Consider the following 26,097-nt stretch of genomic DNA (forward strand, 5'->3'; position numbering starts at 1 on the left):
GATAGAACCAAACAGCCATTCCAAGCACTGTTCTATAGACGTCTGTGCTTATAATAAATCCACAGTCTACACTTTAGTTAAAAAGATTATACTATAAATGAGTTTTTTGCGATGTCATGACTCAGCGGCTAGAAAGGTACAATACACTGTTTCATACAGTTTGCCGACCCATTCAATGCTCAGCTGCAGGGATGTTCCTTATTAATATTAAGTTGTGTGCATTATTTGCAGTGTAAAAGTGTGTGACAAGGGCAGCATGTAAATTTCCCTTTAAGCAGCAATGCTTCCAATTGTAGCAGTGTAAAAGTGTGTGACAAGGGCAGCATGTAAAGTTCCCTTTAAGCAGCAATGCTTCCAATTGTAGCAGTGAGAAGCGTGTAATTAACAAGTAATGGGTAAAGTATGTGATTGTATTGGGTTCAGGTGACATTGGTTGAGGTGCGTCCGCCCTGATTAGGCGTTCCGATTGCCTAGTGCATGACCGAGTGGTGTCCGCAAAGCAATACTAGCCTTTTGGACACCGCACATTTCTACCCTTTTTGTTCGCGTGCATTCGGCGTGCTGTCCGAATGCACGCCTACCCAAATATGTGTACTCCCCCGTGTCCGCCCATGTTTCCGCCCAGTTTAGCCCACTTTGAAACTACGCCCCTGTGTCATTCCGCATGACGCCCATAACACACCCATATTGGCCGAGTGATTGCGGTGCACATTTCTGTACGGGATTAGTGAGAACAAGTACGGAGACCATGCGTGGCACATGCGCGTAGCGTTCTCCACGCATGCGCAGACGGCTAAAAAACGCCATCAGAAAGAATTCGGGAAAGTACGCACCGAGCAGAATAAGGCCCTAAATGTCACCCATAGTATCAGAATTTTTTTCACGGCACCCGTAGGCCAAAAAAATGTTCCAAAAATATATAAAAATGAAGTAGCTTGTGTTTACATGTCACCCTTAGGGTCAGTTATGTGGTGAGGGACAGTATACACTTTAGTTTGTCCACATGTTTTATGATTGTCACTGGCAGCAACCACCACTGATTTTATCTATTACATTGACCATAAGTATATTTTAATTGGTCCTGGACCACCAACCTGTGGCACCCCTACAAGTGTCTTGAGGCACCCCAGGGAGCCACGGTACACAGTTTGGGAATCACTGCCCTAGGTCGACATTGACATAAGGTTGACACAGGCTGAAGGTTGACATGAACATGGTGGACTTGAATAAGGTCCACATGAGTTTTTTCACATTTTTAAGTGGTTTTTCGTACTTTACTATACAAGTGGGCGTAGAGGTACTCTACAAGTGGGCGTAGAAGACCCAGATGTATCAAGCTTCAAAAAGTGATACAACGGAGAGAGAAAAACTAGCAGCCAATCGGCTCCTTGCTTCCATGCTACAGGCTGAGTTTGAAAAATGACAGGTAGGAGCTGATTGGCTGGTTGTTTATCACTTTTTTGAAACTTGATACATCTGGCCCAGAGTGAGGATATAATAGTGTGCCGATGGGTATTCCCAATCAGCCAATCACAGGCAGGGCAGTGCTGGCCTATGAGGGCCTGGTTAGGAGAGGATGAAGGCCTTAGCTGACCCCAATGGGCTTTATCCTACCCAGGCTCTATTGGTCTGCAGTGCCCTGCTTTGAGGGGATTATTATTGCCCTTTGCAATTTTGGTTGGCTGCCAGAAGACTTCTCAGTCTGGGCAGCAGACACGGCTGGATGATTGCCATACAAGCACGTACTTATTCAGCAGAGAGGATGCAGGCCAGCCGGGGGATATCAGCACCCAATTCTCTCATGGTGGATGAGGGAAAGTCTGGGACAGGGATGTGGGGGCATTTTACTGAGCTCTGAGCTGACTGGCAGGGTTTGTTTCCAATGGTCAACAGTGTCTACCTTGACTCCAAATGTTCCTCATAGAAATGTTCCTCACATGAAAAGGTCGACATGAGTTTTGGTGTAAAACTGTAGGTTTCAGCACATAAAACCCCAAATTAGAGTACTGCGTCGTGCGTCGGCGCGTCGCTTCACATCGCGAGCTATGGTAGCCCCGGAGATGTATTATAGGGGAACAGGTCGTAGTACCGTCTTGTCTGCCGAAACAAGGGAGTGAGCACTCTTCCCTCCTACCATCCCCTACAGTGCAGTGCTGACGTGCTGTGTCTCCCTGCCCAGCTGGCTCCAGTGCGCATGCGCGAGATCTCACATGCAGCCTGAAGCCGGCACCCACCACAGCCAGGCACAGAATCTGTCACTGCTGAGGGGATAGGGCGACACCCGCAGCTTTCGGAACGTCCGTGCTATTGACCACTTATACATTGCCATGCATATCGGCCTGCTATATTTTATGATAACACTTTTTCCCCAAACAACAATTAATACATGTACCCCTAAGTGTCTTACAAACTTGCCTAAACCTCTGCAAATGTTGGGAGACTCGCGTTTTTTCAGGCAGTCACCCGCATACTTGGAAAAATGTTCAAATCTCCCCACATCCTGCCCACTTCCTAGTGAGGAGTGGTGAATTGCTGGCCCGCAAGGTTGTGGCGGGGGCTTAATAATATGAATTTATCATTTAGCCCCTCCTCAAGGATTTGCGAATCACTGAATTTTGGGTTGTGGCCTAGGGACTGACAACCTGCCTGGGGTTGCCTACCCTCGCAGAATGGCCGGGAGAGTCCCAGGAAATTGGGTCCCCCCTCCAGGCCCCCCAAAAAGGGGGGCAACTCTCCAGCAAAGCCGTCTGTCTCCCGCAAACTGCCCCTCGGCAGGGGTCTGTGAGTCAAATGACACGAAACGCGGAATTTTAGTCCTGCAACCCTGCAGTATAATGCCTGAAATTCTGCATTGCACGGTGGGTGAGTGGCTTAAATTGTGACGCCCCAAACAAGTCAGCCCTCCCATGGCTCCGCCCCTGCGCCGCCCCTTTTTGACGGCCCTGACCCCCTTAGCTGGTCCCAGGACAAGCCCAGTATACAGACCGGTGTGAAAGGTACTTACCCAGCGGGGTCCAGGCAGTGGAGATACTGGCTTTGAAAAGACTGGCAGGACGCTGATTGGCTGAATTCAGCCAATCAGTGTCCGGCCAGTCTTTTCAATATTTTATTATACTGCACATAAGTGGGGGTGGGGATGAGGGGGGGGGGTTTACTCTCCCCCCACTCACACCAGAAAATGCAGGGACAAGGCCTGTGTGAAAGGGGCCAACCCGGGAATGTCCCTGCATTTTCTGGTGTGAAAGGGGTATTATTGATACTTATTTCCTAGTACGGCGCCCATCGGGTCCCATCGCATACCTTAACTTAAGGTATGCGATGGGAACCGACCGACCCGATTTCAGGCTTTTTTTGATATCCACGTCGGCGTGGAGTTGATTTTATATAGTGTGGCGAGAGCAGCGAGCCACCGAGCCCGAAGCGTGGCGAGCGGACGCATAATACGTCTGAAGTAATGCGCCTACCCATTTCCGCTCGCCACACTATATTAAACCAACTATATTAAACCAAAAGGTTGGAGGACGCGTACCGCCGCAACTCGCCACGCTTCGGGTTGGCGTTCATCGTGGCGTTAACAATGAAATGGGGTCTGGGGGGCATTTAACATTGGCTCCAATGTAAAAAATCGGGTCAGTCGGGTCGATCGCATCGCATGCGATTTGGTTACATGCGATGCGATTGACCCAATATTTGCGACCCGATTGCATACAATTAAAAACGGTGGCGCCGTGCTAGGAAACAAGTACCGTATTATTAACTCCAGTAGCATCTTCTAGTTGCTTTTGGCTGCAGTAAGTCTTGCCTGTCCCTGTATGTGGTATGTATATATGTTTAGGGTATGACTCAGGATTTGCTGTGAGTTTCCCAGTGTTTTGGCAACACATAAGATAAGGCCTTGTGTACAGTATTAGGACATCTTTGATCTGTAGAATCCTCTATGTTGTAGAAAGACAGAGACGATCTCCCCATGTTATATTACTGTGGGGAAGACTTGTGCTGCTATTGGGGGTTTCCATAGCAGCGAGCATTGCCACGCGCCGCCTGCCTTTATTCCCACACGCACCTGCTGCTGTATGTCCCTCACCTGCTGTTCTGCCTGAGAACAGATTTAGCATCACACTATTTACATATATGCAAATACTGTAACTACTGTAGCTTTAGTCCACTTGCAAATCTGGTGCACTGCAGGTACCAGCATGCCCCACCAGTCCTTGGCACCCTATCTGCAGAGAATGCAAACACTGTAGACCTTGCACTGTAACTAGGGAACATTAATCATTGCCACTCTCAGGGCTGCAAATGGAAAGAAATATTTTGTTCGACAAAATTTGCCAACTTTCTCTACCCCCCCGTTCTGTTCCGCCAGCCCTGGTACCCCTGATAAACCTCCTTTACCCCCCTCGGTCACACTGTGCTGTCTCAGAGCTGCCTATTCCCACAAGAACTTGGTAACCTTGTAGTGAACTTTGTCATATCAGCACAGCACCCGCCTCCTTTCACTCATTCCTTCCCCAATTCTCCTGTCTTCCCCTCCTCCATAACTCCTTCTGGCTTCTGTGCCCAGCTCTCCAGTCTCCTGCCCCTGCCTTCCACTGTCTCAGGATCCCCCTACACTCACTGCAGGATCCCTCACTCCCACTCACTACAGTCTCCTCTGCTTTCCCCTTTTCCTCCTTCTCCTGCTCCGCTCCCTCCTCCTTACTTCCCTAACCTCTCCCCCCCTCCATCCCCGATCTCCTCCCCTCGCTCCCTCTCTGGAGGGCTGGGATCTAATCCCTTGATGATATCAGTCTGAGGATTTCAAAAGAAGGAAACTTTCCACAACACTCTGTCCACAGAGGAGAGGAGACAGTGAAGGGCAGCAGGCAAGGAAGCAAGAGCCAAGGAAGGGGGGGCAATTGCCCTGGCATAGAGAGGGCACCGGGGCACAATGTATGCGTGTGAGACCTGGATATAACAATTAATTGGGGTTTGGCTGCGAAAGGTGGAACCCAGAAGATTACAGAGAACTTGGCGGGCACAAGGTGATAAGGAACAGTCAGTGCCCAGTGGGGACGAGGAGACAATTGGTGACAGATAAGGGGCAAGGGATGTGTCAGGTGGCATACGAGGACCCTGACGGTAATCCAGGATGGTGATTGAGGCTCTCTGCGTTATCCAGGGAATTTCAGAAGGATCACCTGGAAGCTGTTACAGATTCTTTCTGGATTTATGGTGTAATTCCAGGAGGATTCCAGGATCTGCCGGCGGTATGTGTGGAAAGGGAGACTGATCCTCAGCATCACGTTGTCCAGGATTCTGGAGAGATTTCGGAAGCGGGAATAATCATCAGGGGATAATACTCTGGGATTACCTGAGGATAACAAGCGTTACATCTCCCTGTCATCTGTACAAGCACAAGGAATATTCCAAACAAGAGCGGAGAGGATCCTGTGGGATCCACTTCCCGAGCCCTCATAGTCCCCCCTCTGTCATTCTGGTTGTGTGGTCTTTCGCCCCCCTACCACTGTCTCTTCTCTCTCTCTTCTCCACCTGTTTCCCCCCTGTTCTTCCTCCTATTTGTGTCAGGATGGTTCCACTGCAGCAGGTGACACTGTGCTCTTGTCCCCTGGGTCACTCATTGTGACGTGGAACTCTCAGGGGCACTGACAATACAAAACAACACCAATGTCCGACGAGGAGCAGCCCCCCGGATCCAAGCCCTCTCGTGCGTTGGGAAAAGAAATCACTATGGTACGCTTCATTTGCTCTCGTTCTTATGCGTATACACTGTCTGCCCTGCAGAGCTAGCACTCTACACACGGGTGCATGTGTCTATGATGAACATGGGAGGTCATACAGAGAAATAGAAACCTTCCAAGTAGAGATTCTACAATGATTGTATAGAGGGAAGGTGATCCTGACCCACAGAGCTTACACTTTAAAGCGCAGAGCCTCAGATATTATTATACAGAGAGATGGTGAATTGCAGAAGTAGCATGCACATAACATACAGGGAAATAAGACTTGGCCTGCTGGGCTGACACTCTAAAATGCAGGAGGCGAATATATCATGTACTGTAGCAATCTATAGGGTTGTGAGGAAGCCACAAAAACAAAATACCATTGGGAATTAGTTCTCTCCTGCAGAGCTTGCGATCTAATGTGACCAGGGCCTGGCATTAATGATAGAGTTATAAAAGATTGCGCCATGATATCACGCCCTGTGTTGGTTGTACTTGTGCCTATTGTGTGTAACTAATCCTATTTATATTATTATGCAGTGTAGCACAGTGGTTAACAACTCACTGCCTGGTGTGCTGATCATTACATGGATGCTTATTAGTACCCTGCAGAGCTTACACTCTAGTCTAGTATGTCTATGTCCTAGACGTGTGTGGCAGGTCTTACAAATCCGTTTCTAGTATAAACGTTATCAGGGAATTTGTCCTACCAATGTCTGTCTTTGTATTTCATAACAATAGTCATTCATTTACATATAACTATTCCTTTACTTATAATACATGTTGGGGCTTTATAAAATATATGAATCCCTTACCCACAGCACAGGCAGTCATTGGGTGGACCGGAACAAAATTCAAAAATAATGCAACCTATCATTTTACTGGAAACTAGCGATATGATGGAGGTATGAGGTACGATGTGAATCGTGCCTCTAATATATGACTAGTTTCTAGTGAACTGATAGGTTGGAGATTGGTTTAGCCCACAAATTGGATGCCTCCACTGTCTATAAGCAAGGGGTTAACTGCAGGGGGGGAGGCTGCTTCGAGGGCCATGAGGTGAGGGGAGCTGGGGAGAGACTGCTTTGGGGGTCCATGAGGTGAGGGGAGCTGGGGAGAGACTGCTTTGGGGAGGTTCACGAGTGAGGGGTGCAGGAGAGAGGCTGCTTTCAAGGGCCATGAGGTGAGGGGTGCTGGGGAGAGGCTGCTTTGAGGGTCCATGAGGTGAGGGGTGCAGGAGAGAGGCTGCTTTGAGGGCCATGAGCTGAGGGGTGCTGGGGAGAGTCTGCTTTGGGGGTCCATGAGGTGAGGGGTGCAGGAGAGAGGCTGCTTTTGAGGGCCATGAGGTGAGGGGAAAAAGTTGTGGTCCCTTTTGATAATGTGTCCGACCAGAAGGGGTAACCCTGAATTGTAGGACTGTTTATGAAGGAATTGGCTAGGCACCTTTACACTGTGAATATGATATAGAGATTTATCAAACCTCTTAAAAGGTTAATTCTTATAAGATGCCGGCTCTCATTTGCCTAGCACATTCTATCAAATGGTAGCTAAAATCTTTTTGGTTGCCATAGGCAACATCTTCACCGGTTCTCTTCCAAGTTTTGATACGTCTCCCCCTATAGTCCTGTCCTGTCCTTAGTTTTCAGTGACAGTCCCAGATTTGACAGCTCTCTGATTCTAATTGCAATCGCTATTGTCTATTGTTATCCTTTGTGCTAATTACAGATTTATGGAAGAGGAGTTTTTTTTTATTTAATTAGGTCATGATGAGACTTGTAGTTCACCAAGGATTGATCAGGGGCAGTGGACCAGGTCATGATGAGACTTGTAGTGCACCAAGGTTTGATCAGGGTCATCGTGCCAGGGAAATGATGTGCAAATGCTGACAGCAGACTCTTATTTAGAATTAAGAGGGGACACAGAGGATGGGGGTCTGGGGCCGATTGGAGGACACTGTGAGGGGACACGGGTCTGGGCCGGGGAGAGTACATGGTGTCTGAAATGGTGCCAGCCTCTGTAATTCAGTATATGCATGCAGGTGATCTGAGGGCGGCCCGGAGGGGGGAAGGGGATCTGGCTAAACCGGACAAGTGACTTTAGATTTGGAAAGATCTGGAGAATTAACCGCTTCCTCGCCAGGAAGAGATCTGATCCCTATAACAGGACAGATCCCCCCCAGCGATCAGGGCAGAAAGAAGGCTAATTCTGATATTTTACCTGATCCATGTTTTTTTATGTTTATATTGTTCTCTTCCCAGAATCCCTTGCAGGAGTGGGGGGAGGAGGTGGAAGATGGGGCTGTGTATGGAGTGACCCTGAAAAGAGTGAGGACGGAAAGCCCCTCTGCAGACATCCCGGTAATGAGAATGGAAGGGGCCCTGTGTCTCCCCTATTTACTCAGTGTCTGTGTTCCCCAAATCTGTTACTGAACACCCTTCTTATACCCTTATACTGTGTGCGGACTGTGCACCCCATTATTATTCACCTGCTGCTGCCTATTACCCATGTCTAGTGCACCCTGTCTGTACCGCTGTATATGTCAGGCACATCCTGGTGCTACCCCTGTATTGTGGTGTCTCCAGTTACTCCTGTACTGTTCTGATTTATCTCCCCTGCAGCATTTATCTTATATATCCTGTGTCTGCTCCTTATTCTCCATACACTTCTTGGCTGTACCCTGTGCTGTTCCTAAACTGTGCCCTGCCTGTACCCCCTTATTCTTCATATACTTCCCAGATATACCATGCTGTTCCTCCTCTATGTCCAGCCTATACCCTGCTATTCCCCTACTGTGTCCTGCCTGTACCCTCTTATACTTACCACCTATACCCTGCTGTTTCCCAACTGTGCCCTGCCTGTACCCCCTTATTCTTCATATTCTTCCCTCTTATACCCTGTGCTGTTCCTCATCTGTGTCGTGCCTATACCCTTCTGTTCTCCTACTCTGCCTGTACCCCCTTGTACTTACTACCTATACCCTGCTGTTCCTCATCTGTGTCCAGTCTATACCCCACTGTTCCTCATCTGTGTCCGGCCTATACCCTGCTGTTCCTCATCTGTGTCTGGTCTATACCCTGCTCTTCCTCATCTGTGTCTTGCCTATACCCTGCTGTTCCTCATCTGTGTCCTACCTATACCCTGCTGTTCTTCATCTGTGTCCTGCCTATCCTGCCTGTGTCCTGTGCCCAAATACAATTATTATTATACTTTATTTATATGGTGCTACAAGGTATCTGCAGAGTACATAAACAAATAAGCAAAACAGTGACTTACAGTTGAATACAATTAAGGACAAGTACAGGGCACATAACCATAGCGGCATCAGCAGAGGACACTGGAATAAGTATCAGCGTGGCAGAAAACCACCGAATGGTTTACGCAAGAGAACAAAAATCACATGAGGGAAGAGGGCCCTGCCCTTCATAGCTACTGCGATTTTAGAAAAAGTCATCCGATTTTGGCGCATTGTGCCGATAAATTGGATGAAAAGTGGCAAATCGAATGAGATTTGGCCCCATTATTATTCAAGTTTATCCTGACTGTACCCTGTTATTCTTAGTCTTTATTCTGTGGTAGGCCAAGGGCTTGATTAGAAATAGCCAGTGTATAAACAGAGAATACATAGAAGTACAGAGCATCTGAAGTCACACGTGGTATTTTGGGTCTCTCTGACTGGGAGCATTCCCCAAACATGTCACAGAAATTTGTGCAAATGGTTGAATTTCATTTAAAAAAACAAAATGTTTTATTGAGATTTTAATTTGTTGGCATTAGTCGTTCAATGGGTGGAGCAAGGACCTGCCACTGGCGATAGCATTGTTATTGTTATTGCCGAGTATTGCGGCATTACCGCTACTGCACTGGTACCACCCCTATTTATCACCGCGCCAGGACGTATGCACATTGAACCGCTAAGTTAGCTCATCCCGCTCTAAGCCAGTATTTCCAGGTTAGCTCACTATCTACATACAGATAGTGGTAGATGCTCAAATTAGTTCAGTAATACCATTCAGGTGCATGCAAGGGAGGGGTTAATACTGAGTAAGTAAGGCAAGACATTGGTTCCCCCAGCACACTGAATAGTATTAGTAACCAATCTAGAACACTACATGATAATAGAATTCAGAGATATTGGTTACATATACCTGTGCAGGTGTATGATATGCCCCCAAGCCACGTCAAGGCTTCTCTGTATATTGGGGGTCCCTAGCGCTATATCTAGGTGCAGGGTTCGGCAAAGTGTGTCTATCAGACATTTTTATAATGAGGGATATCTTACCACCAGTTTAGTTTGTGGCAAGAAAAACAAAGTCCTACTTATTGCCATAAAGGAGCATTTAATACTCAATGGGCTTCTGAGTCCAATCAGATATAGCTACAAAGTGCTACGTGGGACCTTCATGTCTTCCAGACTGGTATATAAATGTGCCAGAAGATCAAAGAGATCCTCAGCTTCAAAAACCCATAATGGGCATAAGTTGGCCAAAATGCTGGGAACTATAGAGCCCCCCCTTAGTTATACTTGTGCCCTGGCTACAGGTAACATGCTCAGCTCCACCTACATCACTGTGAACTTGCTCGTCCTGTCCTGTTATTTATCAGTACATTCATAACTTCACTCCGCACATCTCTCTCCAGCATTCCTATCTCTCCCATCTCTACTGCTGTCTCCCACACTCTCTCGCTTACTCTTCCTCTCTAGTCACTGTTCTCCCTCCCTCTTCCCCCATCTTTCTCATGTTCCAACTCTTTGAATGTAGAAATTCTATTTATGAAGCTCTGAAAAAAACCATAGCTTTTCGAGAACTTGGCCCCTTTAGCTTATTGCCATCTTTAGATGGTGTTACCCTATTGTAGCCAATGAGCTACAGGGACCTATTCATCATAGGGAGCAATGAAATGTCAAAGTCACCACGATTTGCCACTCTGGATACTTTACTGCCATCATTGCTTTGGTGCAGGGACAACCGAATCAAGACTTTCTTGGAGTTTGATGAATATTATGCGGCTCCTTCAGGCCCCAAATAATGAATGGGCCCCTTAGTAAAACATGCGGAAAGTGGTATTTCCACATTATTAGCTGGTTCGTTGGTGATAATGACCAGGCCCCTTTTAGAGGCATCTATGTTTCTATCCTTTGGATCTCTAACTTTCATATCTCCCCTTTCTTCTCACCTCTCTTTCTAGCCCCCTTTCTCTTTTGCCTCTCTCCTGTCACCCAACTTTATCAGTAGATTTGTCTGAAACAAATGTGAGCCGCAGGGTGCGCTGTCTCAGGAAATCACAGCAGAGAAGCCCCCCGGCTTTTATTAGGCAATGCCATCTGTAGAAAACGTTACTTACATGAAAACGTTTATTTTTATTCACGCTTGTCCCTTCACCTACACACGTCCTCCATATAATCTGCTCCACCTCACCCTCAGGCAAACCCCTTGTCTCCTGGCTACGTCCATTATAAGACATGTAAGGTCCGCAGCGTCCGTGCTGGGACTCTGGAGAAGTTGGTGGAGAACCTCCTGGTGGAATTCCAGGGAACCGATCCTGGGTATGTGCCCACCTTCCTGAGTACCTACCGTGCCTTTACCTCACCTGAAAGGGTCCTGGAGCTGCTGCTGGACAGGTGGGGCAACTCCTCTGGGCTGTCCTTCCTGTCTGACCTGAGATGCCTCTCTGTCCATATATACCTCCTCTTCCTAACGTATCTTCAATTTCTTCCTTTTTTTTTATTTGGTGGGATGTTTCTATGTCTATATCAGGTTTCAGTGTCAATCTCAGTGGTATAAAGTACTTGTTTTCCAGATCTCCTAGCTAGTGCACAGGTGCATTCATTACACATTGTAAAAGCTCTACCGGTCATCTGGAAAACATGACCTGCTAGGGTTCTTGAGGACGGAATTTGGGCACTCTCGGTTTATAGAAGTTTTTAGTGAAATCTCTATTTAAATTGTCCTCACTACCTCGTATTTCCCGGTATTTACACTGACTCTCAGCCAATCAGCACTCGCCTTTGCAGTCTAACGTGCAGGTCACAGATGAAAGCTAGTGGCTGATTGGTTGTTCTGTTTTAGTGTCTATCTGCACTGTAATGCAGTGTTCACAAATGAGCGCCGCTGAGCGTCTTTTCTTTTACAGGTGTCTGGAAAAAGTCGGTGACAAGGAACCTGTACCCCATGGAAGCCCGGTTCCAGACACTGCATCCGTTCAGAGGTCAGGTTTCATCCTTCCGTACAATCCAACTCCATATATATTTATATGTCACCTCTCTTCCTCTACCGCCGTCATTTCAACATTTTACAGGCTTAATAGTATGGTGCTGTACTCAGGGGAAATTACATATGCACGGGGCTTGGGTACTGATGGGAGCATGGCCATTGTAATGTAAAATACTATATCTAGCCCTCGCTGGTCCAATCCAACAGCCCCGTCCTGGGTACCAGCCCTACTGGATGTACCAGCAGCACTATTACCCAGGTGGACTGTAAAGGTCGTGGACTAACACACAAGTTAGTAAAATATGGGAGACAGTCTGTACCACATACTTTATTGCCCCAGCATTTAACTTACTAATTGTGACACCCAAGAGGGAAGATTCTATGCCTATTGCAGGTAATGAAAAATATTAGTTTATGAGAACACTCCAAGCAAGGGATTTGAACACTATACCCCCTGTACCAAAATCATACTCCGTTATGTGATTTGTGTCAATAATTACTTGTAGTTAGATCTCCCTGTTTTTCAAATACACAGTGCCTAGTCAGCATGCCATGTAAGGACTTGAACACCCAACCTCATATACCACAGTCAGACACTTAAAAGAAGCCATTTGTTTCTGTGTTGTAAGCCTGGTGTCATGAAGCAGCAGTGGGCAAGTCTCCCATACCATTGGCTGTCTTACATCTGTCGCTGCTGGGTCAGTGAGTGGTCCCTTGCTAGTCTCATCTCCTCTCCGATCGCAGGCTGATTACTCTGACGGTGGCTGATCCTGGGTCCTCGTGGTGTCCCACGTGGACCATGGACAGTGTGCTGCCATCTTAATTGTCTTGTGCCTCTCTGCAGAGAGTATCCAGTCTCAAGACTTCTAGCCAGAGGAGAAACTACCATTGGTAGAGCATGTGCAGTGCACCGGGGACCCTGAGACTAAGGGCCCACTGCTGCCACTGTAACCCTCTTCCTGTCACCCACTGTTATTCTCTGTCACCCACTGCTTCTCCCTTTCAACTATCTTTTTATAGTTAAAGGAGCAAATATCTCCATGTATTAAGTGTCTGACTGTGGTGCATGAGTTTGAGAGTTTGAATCCCTAGTATGGTATGCTGTGAATTACATATTTTAAATACATACTCTATTGTATGGTTTAAAACCAATCAAATGAGCCTGCATGGCCACCCTCCTTGCTGCCTCAGACACATATGTAGATCATTAATTAATACATTCGGATGTGAGGAAACATTGGTTCCTCCCCATTACAGGATTAGCCATCGTAGAGCCATGACTAATGCCTCATTATAATTATGAGGTTACCATCAGAAGGCATAATTGTAGGAGATGTTATTCATTCTCATTTTAGGGTGGTCCGTGGCCTCCTCCAGACGTGGTTAGAGAGGCACCCTCAGGACTTTCGTGACTCTCCGAGATGTCTCCAGCTTATCTCCTCCTACTTAAGCCGAGACAGTAGGGAGACCTCCAGCCAGCTTCTGCGCCTCCTCAGAAGCCTAGAAGATGAGGGGACGCAGGAGCCCTCAGAGAAGGGTAAGAGTGGCCCATGCTGAGAACTTGTACACCCTGCAGCCTGTGCATTAATCTGACTGTATCTTCCTTCTGTTAGAATGGCGACATATAACTCGGCCAGCAGAGGGAGACTGTGACGCCTCTGGAAATACCACTACTCTGTTATCATACCCACCCCAGGATGTGGCAGAGCAGCTTACACTGATAGACGTGGTGAGTACATGTCACATACATGTTGTATACAAATCTCCCCCACCTGCACATAACTTGTGGGATAAAAACAGTTAAGGACCGCCATCGATCATCGATGATTTGAAATCGATGGTTTATGGCTGGTGTTGAATACTTTTGCCATCGATGTGGGAGAAACAGATGGTTTCCCTACATCGATGGCAAAGGAGAATCAATGTTTCTTTTTTTTCCCCAAGGTGCCCCACCCCCACATTCTGATTGGCCCACTGGCCATTCGCCCAAAGACAATAGATGATCATCGATAGCTAATACTATCAATGGTTATCCATAACATAGTTTATGACTATTGATGGCTGGTTGCTGTATCACCATCGATGGCAATCATCGATAACGACTGCAACGATGGCCATCCCTAAAAACTGTCACAGCTCAAAGTGAAAGTAAAAACTGTCGCAGGTCAAAGTGTAAGTACATTGCAGAAGCCGTCATTTTGATGGGCTTTTAACTAGTTAATAATAAGGTGGTATACACAGCTACATGTGACGCCCCCTGGCATTGCTCTTAGAGGAATAGTATACCTGCACCGGAATGGGATCATTCGTCAGACTGCATTTAGGTCTACAGTCATTAGGTCGACCCCACTAGGTCGACTGGCAGGAAGGTCGACCTGACTTAAGGTCGACATGGGCCAAGGTCGACATGACTTAAGGTCGAATTTGCATAAAGGTCGACATGAGGAAGGTCGACTGGTCATAAGGTCGACATGGGTTTTTCACTGTTTTTTTATCCGAATGTCGACACAGTCGACATGGACACAGTTGGCAATGAGAATCGGACCCTCGCATCGCTCGCTTCGCTCGCAATGCTTCGGGCACGGTGCCTCGCTGCGCTCGGCACACTATTTTATTCTCCCACCACGCCCTAGTGGATGGTAGGGCATGAAATACCGCCTGTCGGCACATGTCGGCTCAAAAAACAGTGAAAAACCCATGTCGACCTTATGACCAGTCGACCTTCCTCATGTCGACCTTTATGCAAATTCGACCTTAAGTCATGTCGACCTTGGCCCATGTCGACCTTAAGTCAGGTCGACCTTCCTGCCAGTCGACCTAGTGGGGTCGACCTAATGACTGTAGACCTAAGTTCATTCTAATAGATGACCGCATCCCCCTGCACCATGGGGGTTATTCTAGTCCATTCTTTCTGACAAAATCCTTCTTAGATGGACAAAACCATGTGCACTGCGGGTGGGGCAGATGTAACTTGTGCAGAGAGAATTAGATTTGGGTGGGGTTTTTCTTCAAAGTGAGATCTATATTGCAGTGTAAAATCATGCAGTCAGTATTTACCCTGCACAGAAACAAAATAACTCACCCAAATCTAATTCTCTCTGCACATGTTACATCTGCCCCCCTGCAGTGCACATGGTTTTGTCCATCTAAGAAGGATTTTGTCAGAAAGAATGAACTAGAATAAACCCCCATGCCCCAACTTTCCCGCTCCTCGTTACCAAGGAGAACTTCTGACCTGTAGATATTGGCAGTGACAGTGGCTCATTAACATCAAGGTAATCACCAAGGCCTATTGTGAGGGTGGAGCTTGTCATGCAGGTGAATGACAATCCCTGAGATTACAGTGGTCTCCCCCCACCACTTACTACAGGGAAGCGGTCATCTATTAGAATGAATTTAGGTCCACAGTCATTAGGTCGACCCCACTAGGTCGACTGGCAGGAAGGTCGACCTGACTTAAGGTCGACATGGGCCAAGGTCGACATGACTTAAGGTCGAATTTGCATAAAGGTCGACATGAGGAAGGTCGACTGGTCATAAGGTCGACATGTGTTTTTCACTTTTTTTGAGCCGACATGTGCCGACAGGCGGTATTTCATGCCCTACCATCCATTAGGGCGTGGTGGGAGAATAAAATAGTGTGCCGAGCGCAGCGAGGCACCGTGCCCGAAGCATTGCGAGCGAAGCGAGCGATGCGAGGGTCCGATTCTCATTGCCAACTGTGTCCATGTCGACTGTGTCGACATTCGGATAAAAAAACAGTGAAAAACCCATGTCGACCTTATGACCAGTCGACCTTCCTCATGTCGACCTTTATGCAAATTCGACCTTAAGTCATGTCGACCTTGGCCCATGTCGACCTTAAGTCAGGTCGACCTTCCTGCCAGTCGACCTAGTGGGGTCGACCTAATGACTGTAGACCTAAGTTCATTCTGACAGATGTCCCGATTCCTTTCTACATTGGCCTCCAGGCATGATGAAATCAGGGACAATGGAGGGTGTTTGATGGCATTATGACAATGGCAATCACATTATTATTTATCATTATAATTCTGCGCTTGGGTCCCACACTGATTATACACCCAGTAATTTGCTTTCATTAGTGTAATTGGTGTTTGTCAGCCATACATACCCACAGGGCATCCTCTGGTAGGAGTGTCTCTTCCTGCAGCCTTGACATGAAGCACCAGGGTGCTCGATTCCTGCATGAGGTGATGAAGCCCAGACACAACACAGGGTACAGTGTAATGGGTAGGAGACCTGCCTATGGAGCAGCATTTGTGTCCGAACTTGGATTGAGCTGATGATGCAGATTCTCTGTTTAAGCCTGAACTTGGTGAACAAATTGTTAGCAATAAATTCTACTCCATCTGTAATAGCGTACCTGGTAATCATTCATGGCATGGATAGAAAGGGGGTGTACGTCCTGCTGATTTTGGAGTTAGTGCAGTCAGATTTAATGCAGGGTAAATACCGGCTGCTTTATTCTTACACTGCAATTTAGATTTCAGTTTGAAAACATACCTCACACAAATCTAACTCTCTCTGCACATGTTACATCTGCACCACCTGCAGTGCAGCATGCTTTTGTCCATCTGCAAAAATTGCAGCCTTGATAAAGGCCCCCATACATTAGTCTGACTTGTCCTAAGGACAAATCGGACCCCAATTCTCTTGAGCTCCCCCGGCAGCTCCCTGGGAGGGCTCACTGACAATATGGCACTTGATAAATCGCATATAAAACTTCCGGGGAGCTGCTGGTTTGGAACAGGAGAATTCATAAAAAAACATTCAAAAGATTGGGCAGCTGCTGATTGGCTGAGAGACCATCAAATGATTTTTCCTGCCTTTGCAAATATAAGTTAGTGGGGACTGAGAGCGCCGGGACGAAGACATGGTGGGTGGTAGATGTCATGTGATGTCAGCCACTGGCCCCATGCACAGAGGCTTACCATCGGACCCTCGTGCAAATATGCAGGGGACTGATGAAAACAGAATGACCCCCTAAATATTCTTTATTAGCTGTGTTCTGTCCCTGTACAATAAGTCAATGGTGTTTATTGCCCTGAGATATGACGCAGAGCTACTCTATGTGTACAATAGTGTCCAGTGCATTCGGCACAGTTGGGGTGTGGCGTATCCATGGGTTACACAGATGACAAGGCTGACTGATGCTATACATGCAGGGATGAAAAGCACAGACAGATAGACAAGTGTGAGCTAGTATTCCTGTCCCAGTGATCAGAACCCTATATATGTGTAACAGTGCTCCCTTCCCCTCAGCACTGCAGGACCCAGCCTGATTATATGCCACAGGTTTCTGATACGTATAGTCACAGTAATAAGGTACATGCTGGTATATAGCTGTCACCACATATATCTCTCTGCTTCACAGGATCTCTTCCAGAAGCTACAGTCCTGCCACTGCCTTGGGAGCATTTGGTCACAACGAGACAAGAAGGAAAACAAACATGTGGCCCCTAGTGTTAGGGCCACTGTTGCCCAGTTCAATGCAGTGACAGCTTGTGTGACAGCATCTGTACTGAGCGACATCCAGCTGAAACCACAACTGAGAGCCAAAGTGCTGGAGAAGTGGATTTCTATAGCACAGGTGAGAAAAATGCACAGCTCCTCCCACCACAGGGTGACACAGACAGGAGGGAGCTATGTGATATTGGGTCTGTCCCTCCCACCACAGGGTGACACAGACAGGAGGGAGCTATGTGACACGGGGTCTGTCCCTCCCACCACAGGGTGACACAGACAGGAGGGAGCTATGTGACATTGGGTCTGTCCCTCCCACCACAGGGTGACACAGACAGGAGGGAGCTATGTGACACGGGGTCTGTCCCTCCCACCACAGGGTGACACAGACAGGAGGGAGCTATGTGACACGGGGTCTGTCCCTCCCACCACAGGGTGACACAGACAGGAGGGAGCTATGTGACATGGGTCTGTCCCTCCCACCCCAGGGTGACACAGGCAGGAGGGAGCTATGTGACACAGGGTCTGTCCCTCCCACCACAGGGTGACACAGACAGGAGGGAGCTATGTGACACGGGGTCTGTACCTCCCACCACAGGGTGAAACAGACAGGAGGGAGCTATGTGACATGGGGTCTGTCCCTCCCACCACAGGGTGACACAGACAGGAGGGAGCTATGTGACATGGGGTCTGTCCCTCCCACCACAGGGTGACACAGACAGGAGGGAGCTATGTGACACGGGGTCTGTCCCTCCCACCACAGGGTGACACAGACAGGAGGGAGCTATGTGACATGGGTCTGTCCCTCCCACCCCAGGGTGACACAGGCAGGAGGGAGCTATGTGACATGGGGTCTGTCCCTCCCACCGCAGGGTGACACAGACAGGAGGGAGCTATGTGACACAGGGTCTGTCCCTCCCACCGCAGGGTGACACAGACAGGAGGGACCTATGTGACACGGGGTCTGTCCCTCCCACCACAGGGTGTCACAGACAGGAGGGAGCTATGGGACATGGTGCCTGTCCATCCCACCACAGGGTGACACAGACAGGAAGGAGCTATGTGACGTGGGGTCTGTCCCTCCCACCACAGGGTCACATAGGCAGGAGGGAGCTATCTGACTTGGGGTCTGTCCCTCCCACCACAGGGTGTCACAGACAGGAGGGAGCTATGTGACTTGTGGTCTGTCCCTCCCACCACAGGGTGTCACAGACAGGAGGGAGCTATGTGACATGGGGTCTGTCCCTCCCACCACAGGGTGTCACAGACAGGAGGGAGCTATGTGACATGGGGTCTGTCCCTCCCACCACAGGGTGACACAGACAGGAGGGAGCTATGTGACATGGGGTCTGTCCCTCCCACCACAGGGTGACACAGACAGGAGGGAGCTATGTGACATGGGGTCTGTCCCTCCCACCACAGGGTGACACAGACAGGAGGGAGCTATGTGACATGGGGTCTGTCCCTCCCACCACAGGGTGACACAGACAGGAGGAAGCTATGTGACACGGGGTCTGTCCCTCCCACCACAGGGTGACCCAGGCAGGAGGGAGCTATGTGACATGGTTTCTGTCCCTCCCACCACAGGGTGTCACAGACAGGAGGGAGCTATGTGACGGGGTCTGTCCCTCCCACCACAGGGTGTCACAGACAGGAGGGAGCTATGTGACATGGGGTCTGTCCCTCCCACCACAGGGTGACACAGACAGGAAGGAGCTATCTGACATGTGGTCTGTCCCTCCCTCCACAGGGTGACACAGACAGGAGGGGGATATGTGACATGGGGTTTTTCCCTCCCACCACAGGGTGTCACAGACAGGAGGGAGCTATGTGACATGGGGTCTGTCCCTCCCACCACAGGGTGTCACAGGCAGGAGGGAGCTATGTGACATGGGGTCTGTCCCTCCCACCACAGGGTGACACAGGCAGGAGGGAGCTATGTGACATGGGGTCTGTCCCTCCCACCACAGGGTGACACACACAGGAGGGAGCTATGTGACACGGGGTCTGTCCCTCCCACCGCAGGGTGACACAGACAGGAGGGAGCTATGTGACATGGGGTCTGTCCCTCCCACCACAGGGTGTCACAGGCAGGAGGGAGCTATGTGACATGGGGTCTGTCCCTCCCACCACAGGGTGACACAGACAGGAGGGAGCTATGTGACATGGGGTCTGTCCCTCCCACCACAGGGTGACACAGACAGGAGGGAGCTATGTGACATGGGGTCTGTCCCTCCCACCACAGGGTGACACAGACAGGAGGAAGCTATGTGACACGGGGTCTGTCCCTCCCACCACAGGGTGACCCAGGCAGGAGGGAGCTATGTGACATGGTTTCTGTCCCTCCCACCACAGGGTGTCACAGACAGGAGGGAGCTATGTGACGGGGTCTGTCCCTCCCACCACAGGGTGTCACAGACAGGAGGGAGCTATGTGACATGGGGTCTGTCCCTCCCACCACAGGGTGACACAGACAGGAAGGAGCTATCTGACATGTGGTCTGTCCCTCCCTCCACAGGGTGACACAGACAGGAGGGGGATATGTGACATGGGGTTTTTCCCTCCCACCACAGGGTGTCACAGACAGGAGGGAGCTATGTGACATGGGGTCTGTCCCTCCCACCACAGGGTGTCACAGGCAGGAGGGAGCTATGTGACATGGGGTCTGTCCCTCCCACCACAGGGTGACACAGGCAGGAGGGAGCTATGTGACATGGGGTCTGTCCCTCCCACCACAGGGTGACACACACAGGAGGGAGCTATGTGACACGGGGTCTGTCCCTCCCACCGCAGGGTGACACAGACAGGAGGGAGCTATGTGACATGGGGTCTGTCCCTCCCACCACAGGGTGTCACAGGCAGGAGGGAGCTATGTGACATGGGGTCTGTCCCTCCCACCACAGGGTGACACAGGCAGGAGGGAGCTATGTGACATGGGGTCTGTCCCTCCCACCACAGGGTGACACACACAGGAGGGAGCTATGTGACATGGGGTCTGTCCCTCCCACCACAGGGTGTCACAGACAGGAGGGAGCTATGGGACATGGTGCTTGTCCATCCCACCACAGGGTGATCCAGAAAGGAGGGAGCTATGTGACGTGGGGTCTGTCCCTCCCACCACAGGGTCACACAGGCAGGAGGGAGCTATCTGACTTGGGGTCTGTCCCTCCCACCACAGGGTGACACAGACAGGAGGGAGCTATGTGACATGGGGTCTGTCCCTCCCACCACAGGGTGTCACAGACAGGAGGAAGCTATGTGACATGGGGTCTGTCCCTCCCACCACAGGGTGTCACAGACAGGAGGGAGCTATGTGACATGGGGTCTGTCCCTCCCACCACAGGGTGTCACAGACAGGAGGGAGCTATGTGACATGGGGTCTGTCCCTCCCACCACAGGGTGACACAGACAGGAAGGAGCTATGTGACATGGGGTTTGTCCCTCCCACCACAGGGTGACACAGACAGGAGGGGGATATGTGACATGGGGTCTGTCCCTCCCACCACAGGGTGTCACAGACAGGAGGGAGCTATGGGACATGGTGCCTGTCCATCCCACCACAGAGGGTCACAGGCAGGAGGGAGCTATGTGACATGGGGTCTGTCCCTCCCACCACAGGGTGACACAGACAGGAGAGGAGCTATGGGACATGGTGCCTGCCCCTACCACCACAGGGTGACGCAGACAGGAGGAAGCTTCTGCCATGAGGGGGGGCACAACTAGGGTGGTGGGGGGTAGGCGGGGGTCGCATTCCCTGGGTGCAGGATACCCATATGTGTATGCAGGGAGGGTCACACATGGAGCAGAGCCGAATTACTGCCTTGCTCCGGGTGATGGAAATCTTAGCTCCAGCCCTGCTAGTGCAGTATATGTAATGACAGTTAGGGGCTGATTCGTTGCTTTAGGTAACCTCTCCACTTTACTTCTCTCCAAGGATTGATACATCTCCCCTTGTTCTTTCCAGTATTGCAGATTTCTGCGTAACTTCTCTTCTCTCCGAGCCATTCTGTCAGCGCTTCAGTCAAACTCCATCTACCGGCTGAAGCGGACATGGTCGTCAGTAAACAGGTATGGCTGCCCCAACGCCACCCAGCGATGCCTGCTGCATTTTATGGAACAGTAGCTATGGCCACCACTAAGGGCCCGTTTCTGGTGTTACCCTGCTCCCGAGGCTCCGAAAACACACAGCACTTGAATCGGCCCCAAGTGCAATGAGCTCACCCACGTGGGTAAGGGGCCAATCCTGGGGCATTTTTCAATCCCGGGATTAGGGATTGAAAAATACTCAATCCTGGGATTCACAGGTTACAAACAATGAGTTTGTCATTGTAATGATGAACTTTAACCCCCCCCCCCCAAACCAGGCACTCCGCAGTCCCACTGACCCGGTGCTGCTGTGGTCGGAAGCTGGGCAGTGGGGAGTCGGGTGGTGATGTCCCAGTGGGATCCAGTATGGATCAATGGATCAACCTTATAAAATTGTCGATGTGAAAAGGTCAACTGGGTGACGGGGTCAGTAGGTCGACAGATAAAAGTTAGACACTGGAGATTTTAGCGGTTACATAAGGTCGACACGTGAAAAGGGTTGACTTTGAAATAGTTGACAGAAAATAAGGTTGACCCAATATTTTAAAAAATAAATACAATGGTGTCGTTTTCTCTGTCCAATCACACGGAGCCCCGATTACTGCGCTGCTTCGCTCAGGTGACTATTCCCACTTATATGGACAAAATTGCAAACCCCACCCGAAACAGTTGTGTTGACCATTGTCATGTCAACCATTTGAACTTGTCAGCCTTTCGTACCTGTCGACCATAAGCACTGTCAACCTTTTACATGTTGGACTATTGACCATGCCGACCTAATGCCGCCATGCGGGGTTTACCTATTGACTGTTAATTGCAGTATTGTGACGCATCATCCAGATACCAGCTGGAAAGTGGCTCATTTCATATATAGGCAGATGTGCACTTACTCTCCTTATATCCTGTTATTAGTACAATATGCATTTGTCATTGTGACTTATCGCTAACGTTTAACTGCAAATGTCTTTTCCCAGCGCCGGCAACTTCTCATATCATTGCGCCAGTTACATATATACAGTGTATATATATATATATATATATATATATAAACAAGCAAGAAAGCACGTCACTCCGGGTCTGGTGTCAACAAACAGAATTTTACTGCGCAATGTCTAAGCCGTTTCGGGCTGGGCCCGTCTTCAGGACATTAACCGTTAATGTCCTGAAGACGGGCCCAGCCCGAAACGGCGTAGACATTGCGCAGTAAAATTCTGTTTGTTGACACCAGACCCGGAGTGACGTGCTTTCTTGCTTGTTTGTATCTGTGGGTGAGAACTCGCCCTCAGCACGGGCACCTGGGCAAGTACTACAGCTGCCCCTGTCAGCGGAGGAGTTGCCGGACACCAGTCTGTCTATATAGATATATATATATATATATATATATATATATATATATACACCCCCCTGATAACTTCAGAAATATTAGTCAAAAATGAGATAAAACCTGTTAACAGCCTTTAAACAAATTATTTCTGTAGAGCGAAAAAGCATAATGCAACCAGTATTGCACGTCAGTATCATATCTCAGTCTCCTGAAATACTCTGTTCTGACACGGCCCCTCTTCTCCAGAGACAACCTGAACATCTTCCATAAACTTTCCGCCATCTTCTCCGATGATAACAACCATGAGATCAGCCGCGAGATCCTGACAAAGGTACACTGTGAGTCCGTTATACGTCTGTGACTGTATAGCTGCATTATATATACATCAAATGGTAATTATTGAGAATAGTTAGAGAGCGCACGGAATTGTTCACACAATGGTAATTATTACAAAATCAATGAATTGATTTTATAATAAATACCATTGTGTGAACAATTCCGTGCGCTCTCTAATTATTCTCAATAATTACCATTTAGTTTTTTTGCTTGGATTTGGTTATATCCATTTGGGAGCAGCCGTACTCAATATTAGCTTTGTTTTAAATGAATTTATATTATTAATTGCGCCCGATTTTTTAGTATAGCATTATATATATATATATACACACAGTACATGAAGTGTTTACGTATATAAATGGTGTGACGGGCATAAAGAACATACTAAAAGATAAATAGCAAAAGTAAATGTTACTTTATTTTAACATTATTTGTATTATTATTATTATTATTATGTTTTATTTATAAGGCGCCACAAGTGGTTGGTAGCGCTGTACATAAGGGGTCACTCAGACCTGCTTGCTATGCTGCGTATATTCGATGCTTATCGAGCAGGTAAACGCTGCCCCGCCAAACGCACGCCACCCCAATCCCTCCGATACGATGAGAGCAGATGTGTACGCTTCAGCTCGCATGCGCCCGCACAGAGGAAAAATCATTAGATGGTTTCTCACCATCGAATCATTTATTCCTCTGTTCGTTCTGAAAATTAAGCCCGGACCTGCTTTTTAGATGGGCGCTTTCCGACAAATTCAGGGGCCACGTCTGCATTTCCTGTGGTCCGTCCAGCATTTCTATGGGGCACCCATCGATTTTGTGGGTATGCCCATTGAACACAGTGGGTGGACCCCAACAACCCCCCCCTGACTGTCACTTCACCGAAACTTTGCCGAAGGCGCTCAAAGTCGTGGCCTGCACATGTGAACTGGGAACAACACGCATGCGCAGACCCAAAACACGGGAGACTGGTCTGAATCGGGCTCATAGGGCACACATAAGAACAATACAGGGTGCACAGAACTAAACATATCAGTAACTGAAGAACAAAAGCAGAGCACAGGTGACAATTAGCACCATTCTTAGCACACACTGTAGCGGAGATATAGGGAAGCAGGGGGACAGTTTCTATTGGTAGAGATGCGGGTATAGATGATAGGTGGGTGAGAGAGCTGCAACTGAGATGCAAAAAGAGGCCTGTGAGAACAGGAGTGAAGAGGGCCCTGCTCCAAGGAGCTTACAGTCTTACAGCAGGCATGTGCAAACTACGACCCTCCAGCTGTTGTGAAACTACAAGTCCCATCATGCCTTGCCACAGTTTTTCTATTAGGGAATGCTAGTTTCACAACAGCTGGAGGGCCACAGTTTGGACATGCCTGGTCTAGAGGGAGGAGGGCACAGACAGGCGACATGAGGTGCAGCCGAGGAGGCCTGAAGGCCAGGGCCGTCTTAACAGCAGTGTGGGCCCCTGGGCAAAGCAATGCACTGGGGCCCTTACCCATTCTCCCCTCCTAGGGGTGGGGGGTGCTATCAGCAGCAGCTTTGATGTCCCACGGGTGGCAGTGGGTGCTCTATCTTCCACTCATCATGTAGGACCTGGAGCAGTAACTTCTGCTAATTACTCCTTTACTGCACAGGTGGTGGGAGGGAGAACACTAACGTGTGGAAGGGGGCGCTGAGCTGAATGAAGGGTCCCTTGTAGATGACTTCCAGGGAGGTAGGGGGTGTTTTATACACAGGGGAGGGTTGGATAATGGAGTGGGCTTAATATTCGTCATTTTCCGGTGGAAGGGCAGCTTGTTTGACTGCAGATATCGCCATTATCTGGAAATAGATTTCTTAGCCTTCAATAGTATAAAAACCTAGAGTCCCAACTTTCAGGAGGTGCTGGGAACTTGGGGATCAGAGATCAGGAGCCAGAACAATCCATTGACAAAAATATAAACTGTACACCAGACGTTTGGAGCTGGAGCAGGGACCGGCTGCTGGAAGGCTGATATCTCTGGTTCTGGGCATGATAGAGACAAGCCGCTAGTGTCGACAGAAAGGGGAGAGTCCCAGTTTTCTAAGTCGGAGAGAACCTGAGAAATATGACTGGGAATTGCAATTAACAGGTCGGATGTGGACTGCTGCTTTGAAGTTGGATATCTCCAGTTCCCCAGGGCCGAAATTCAAAATTCTGGTATCCCTGGAAAAAGGGGATCCTCAGCTATCAGCATAGGGCCCTTATACACTTGGGACCCCTGGGCAAGTGCCCATTAAGCCCATATGAAAAGACAGCCCTGCTGAAGGCAGGAATTAATCATAGCAGGGATAGCCAGCACATGAGGCGGCATGTAGGGGAGCATCCTCGGCACCAGGGTATGCTGTGATGAACAGGTGGGTTTTCAGTGAACGTCTGACCATACATAAGAATCCTAATCTGACCACATCCATCTTGCGAACAAGCTCACAGCGTGGTATCAGGAAGTATGATGTCTGTGTTGTGTCCCATGACAGGACGAGATCCCGCTTCGCAGAACAAACAGCGCACGCAACGAGCCACGCCCACTTCAGAGGTCAGCTTCACAGGTCCGCTCCACGGTAAGTCTGACCTATCGCACGGCTCTGAGGCGGCTGCTGCTGTGGTGGAGGGTGGATGGGAAATGACGCGTTTTACTAGTGACAGGAGTCTGCGGCCGGTGGGAGGCCGAGACATACAGACTGCTGCAGCTCCCCTCATTGTCCAGCAGTACTGCTGTTATTAGTACATAGACCGCTAAGCCATGGAGAGAGATAAAGTGGAGAGCGATAAAGCCCCAACCAATCAGCTCCTTCCTGCCATATTACAGGCGGTATGCCGTCATTTGTTCGACCACTATTGGTTGGCAGGCTGTGAGAAAGGAGAAAGGTTGGAATGCAGGCTGTGTTGGGAAAATGACAGGAGCTGACTGGG

General features: G+C 49.0%; 1 protein-coding gene across 5 annotated transcripts in view; it reads left to right on the top strand.

Moving 5' to 3' along the window:
* The window catches only part of RGL3 (ral guanine nucleotide dissociation stimulator like 3), a 54,145-nt gene that overhangs the window by 14,932 nt on the left and 13,116 nt on the right, over window positions 1–26,097 (top strand). For 3 of the 5 annotated variants that reach the window (XM_083185219.1, XM_083185218.1, XM_083185220.1), the window contains exons 3-11: window positions 7,982–8,080; window positions 11,147–11,343; window positions 11,856–11,930; window positions 13,291–13,472; window positions 13,549–13,664; window positions 17,331–17,546; window positions 21,384–21,487; window positions 23,076–23,160; window positions 25,662–25,745. In XM_083185219.1, coding sequence (XP_083041345.1) covers window positions 7,982–8,080; window positions 11,147–11,343; window positions 11,856–11,930; window positions 13,291–13,472; window positions 13,549–13,664; window positions 17,331–17,546; window positions 21,384–21,487; window positions 23,076–23,160; window positions 25,662–25,745 — 1,158 coding nt within the window. Of the gene's footprint in view, window positions 1–4,517; window positions 5,734–7,981; window positions 8,081–11,146; window positions 11,344–11,855; window positions 11,931–13,290; window positions 13,473–13,548; window positions 13,665–17,330; window positions 17,547–21,383; window positions 21,488–23,075; window positions 23,161–25,661; window positions 25,746–26,097 lie in introns of those variants that run through there. The other 2 variants (XM_083185221.1, XM_083185222.1) reach the window with 2 other exon arrangements.

The sequence above is a fragment of the Crinia signifera genome, chromosome 4, assembly GCF_055691185.1.
Source record: "Crinia signifera chromosome 4, ASM5569118v1, whole genome shotgun sequence".
In the NCBI taxonomy this organism is placed as follows: Eukaryota; Metazoa; Chordata; class Amphibia; order Anura; family Myobatrachidae; genus Crinia; species Crinia signifera.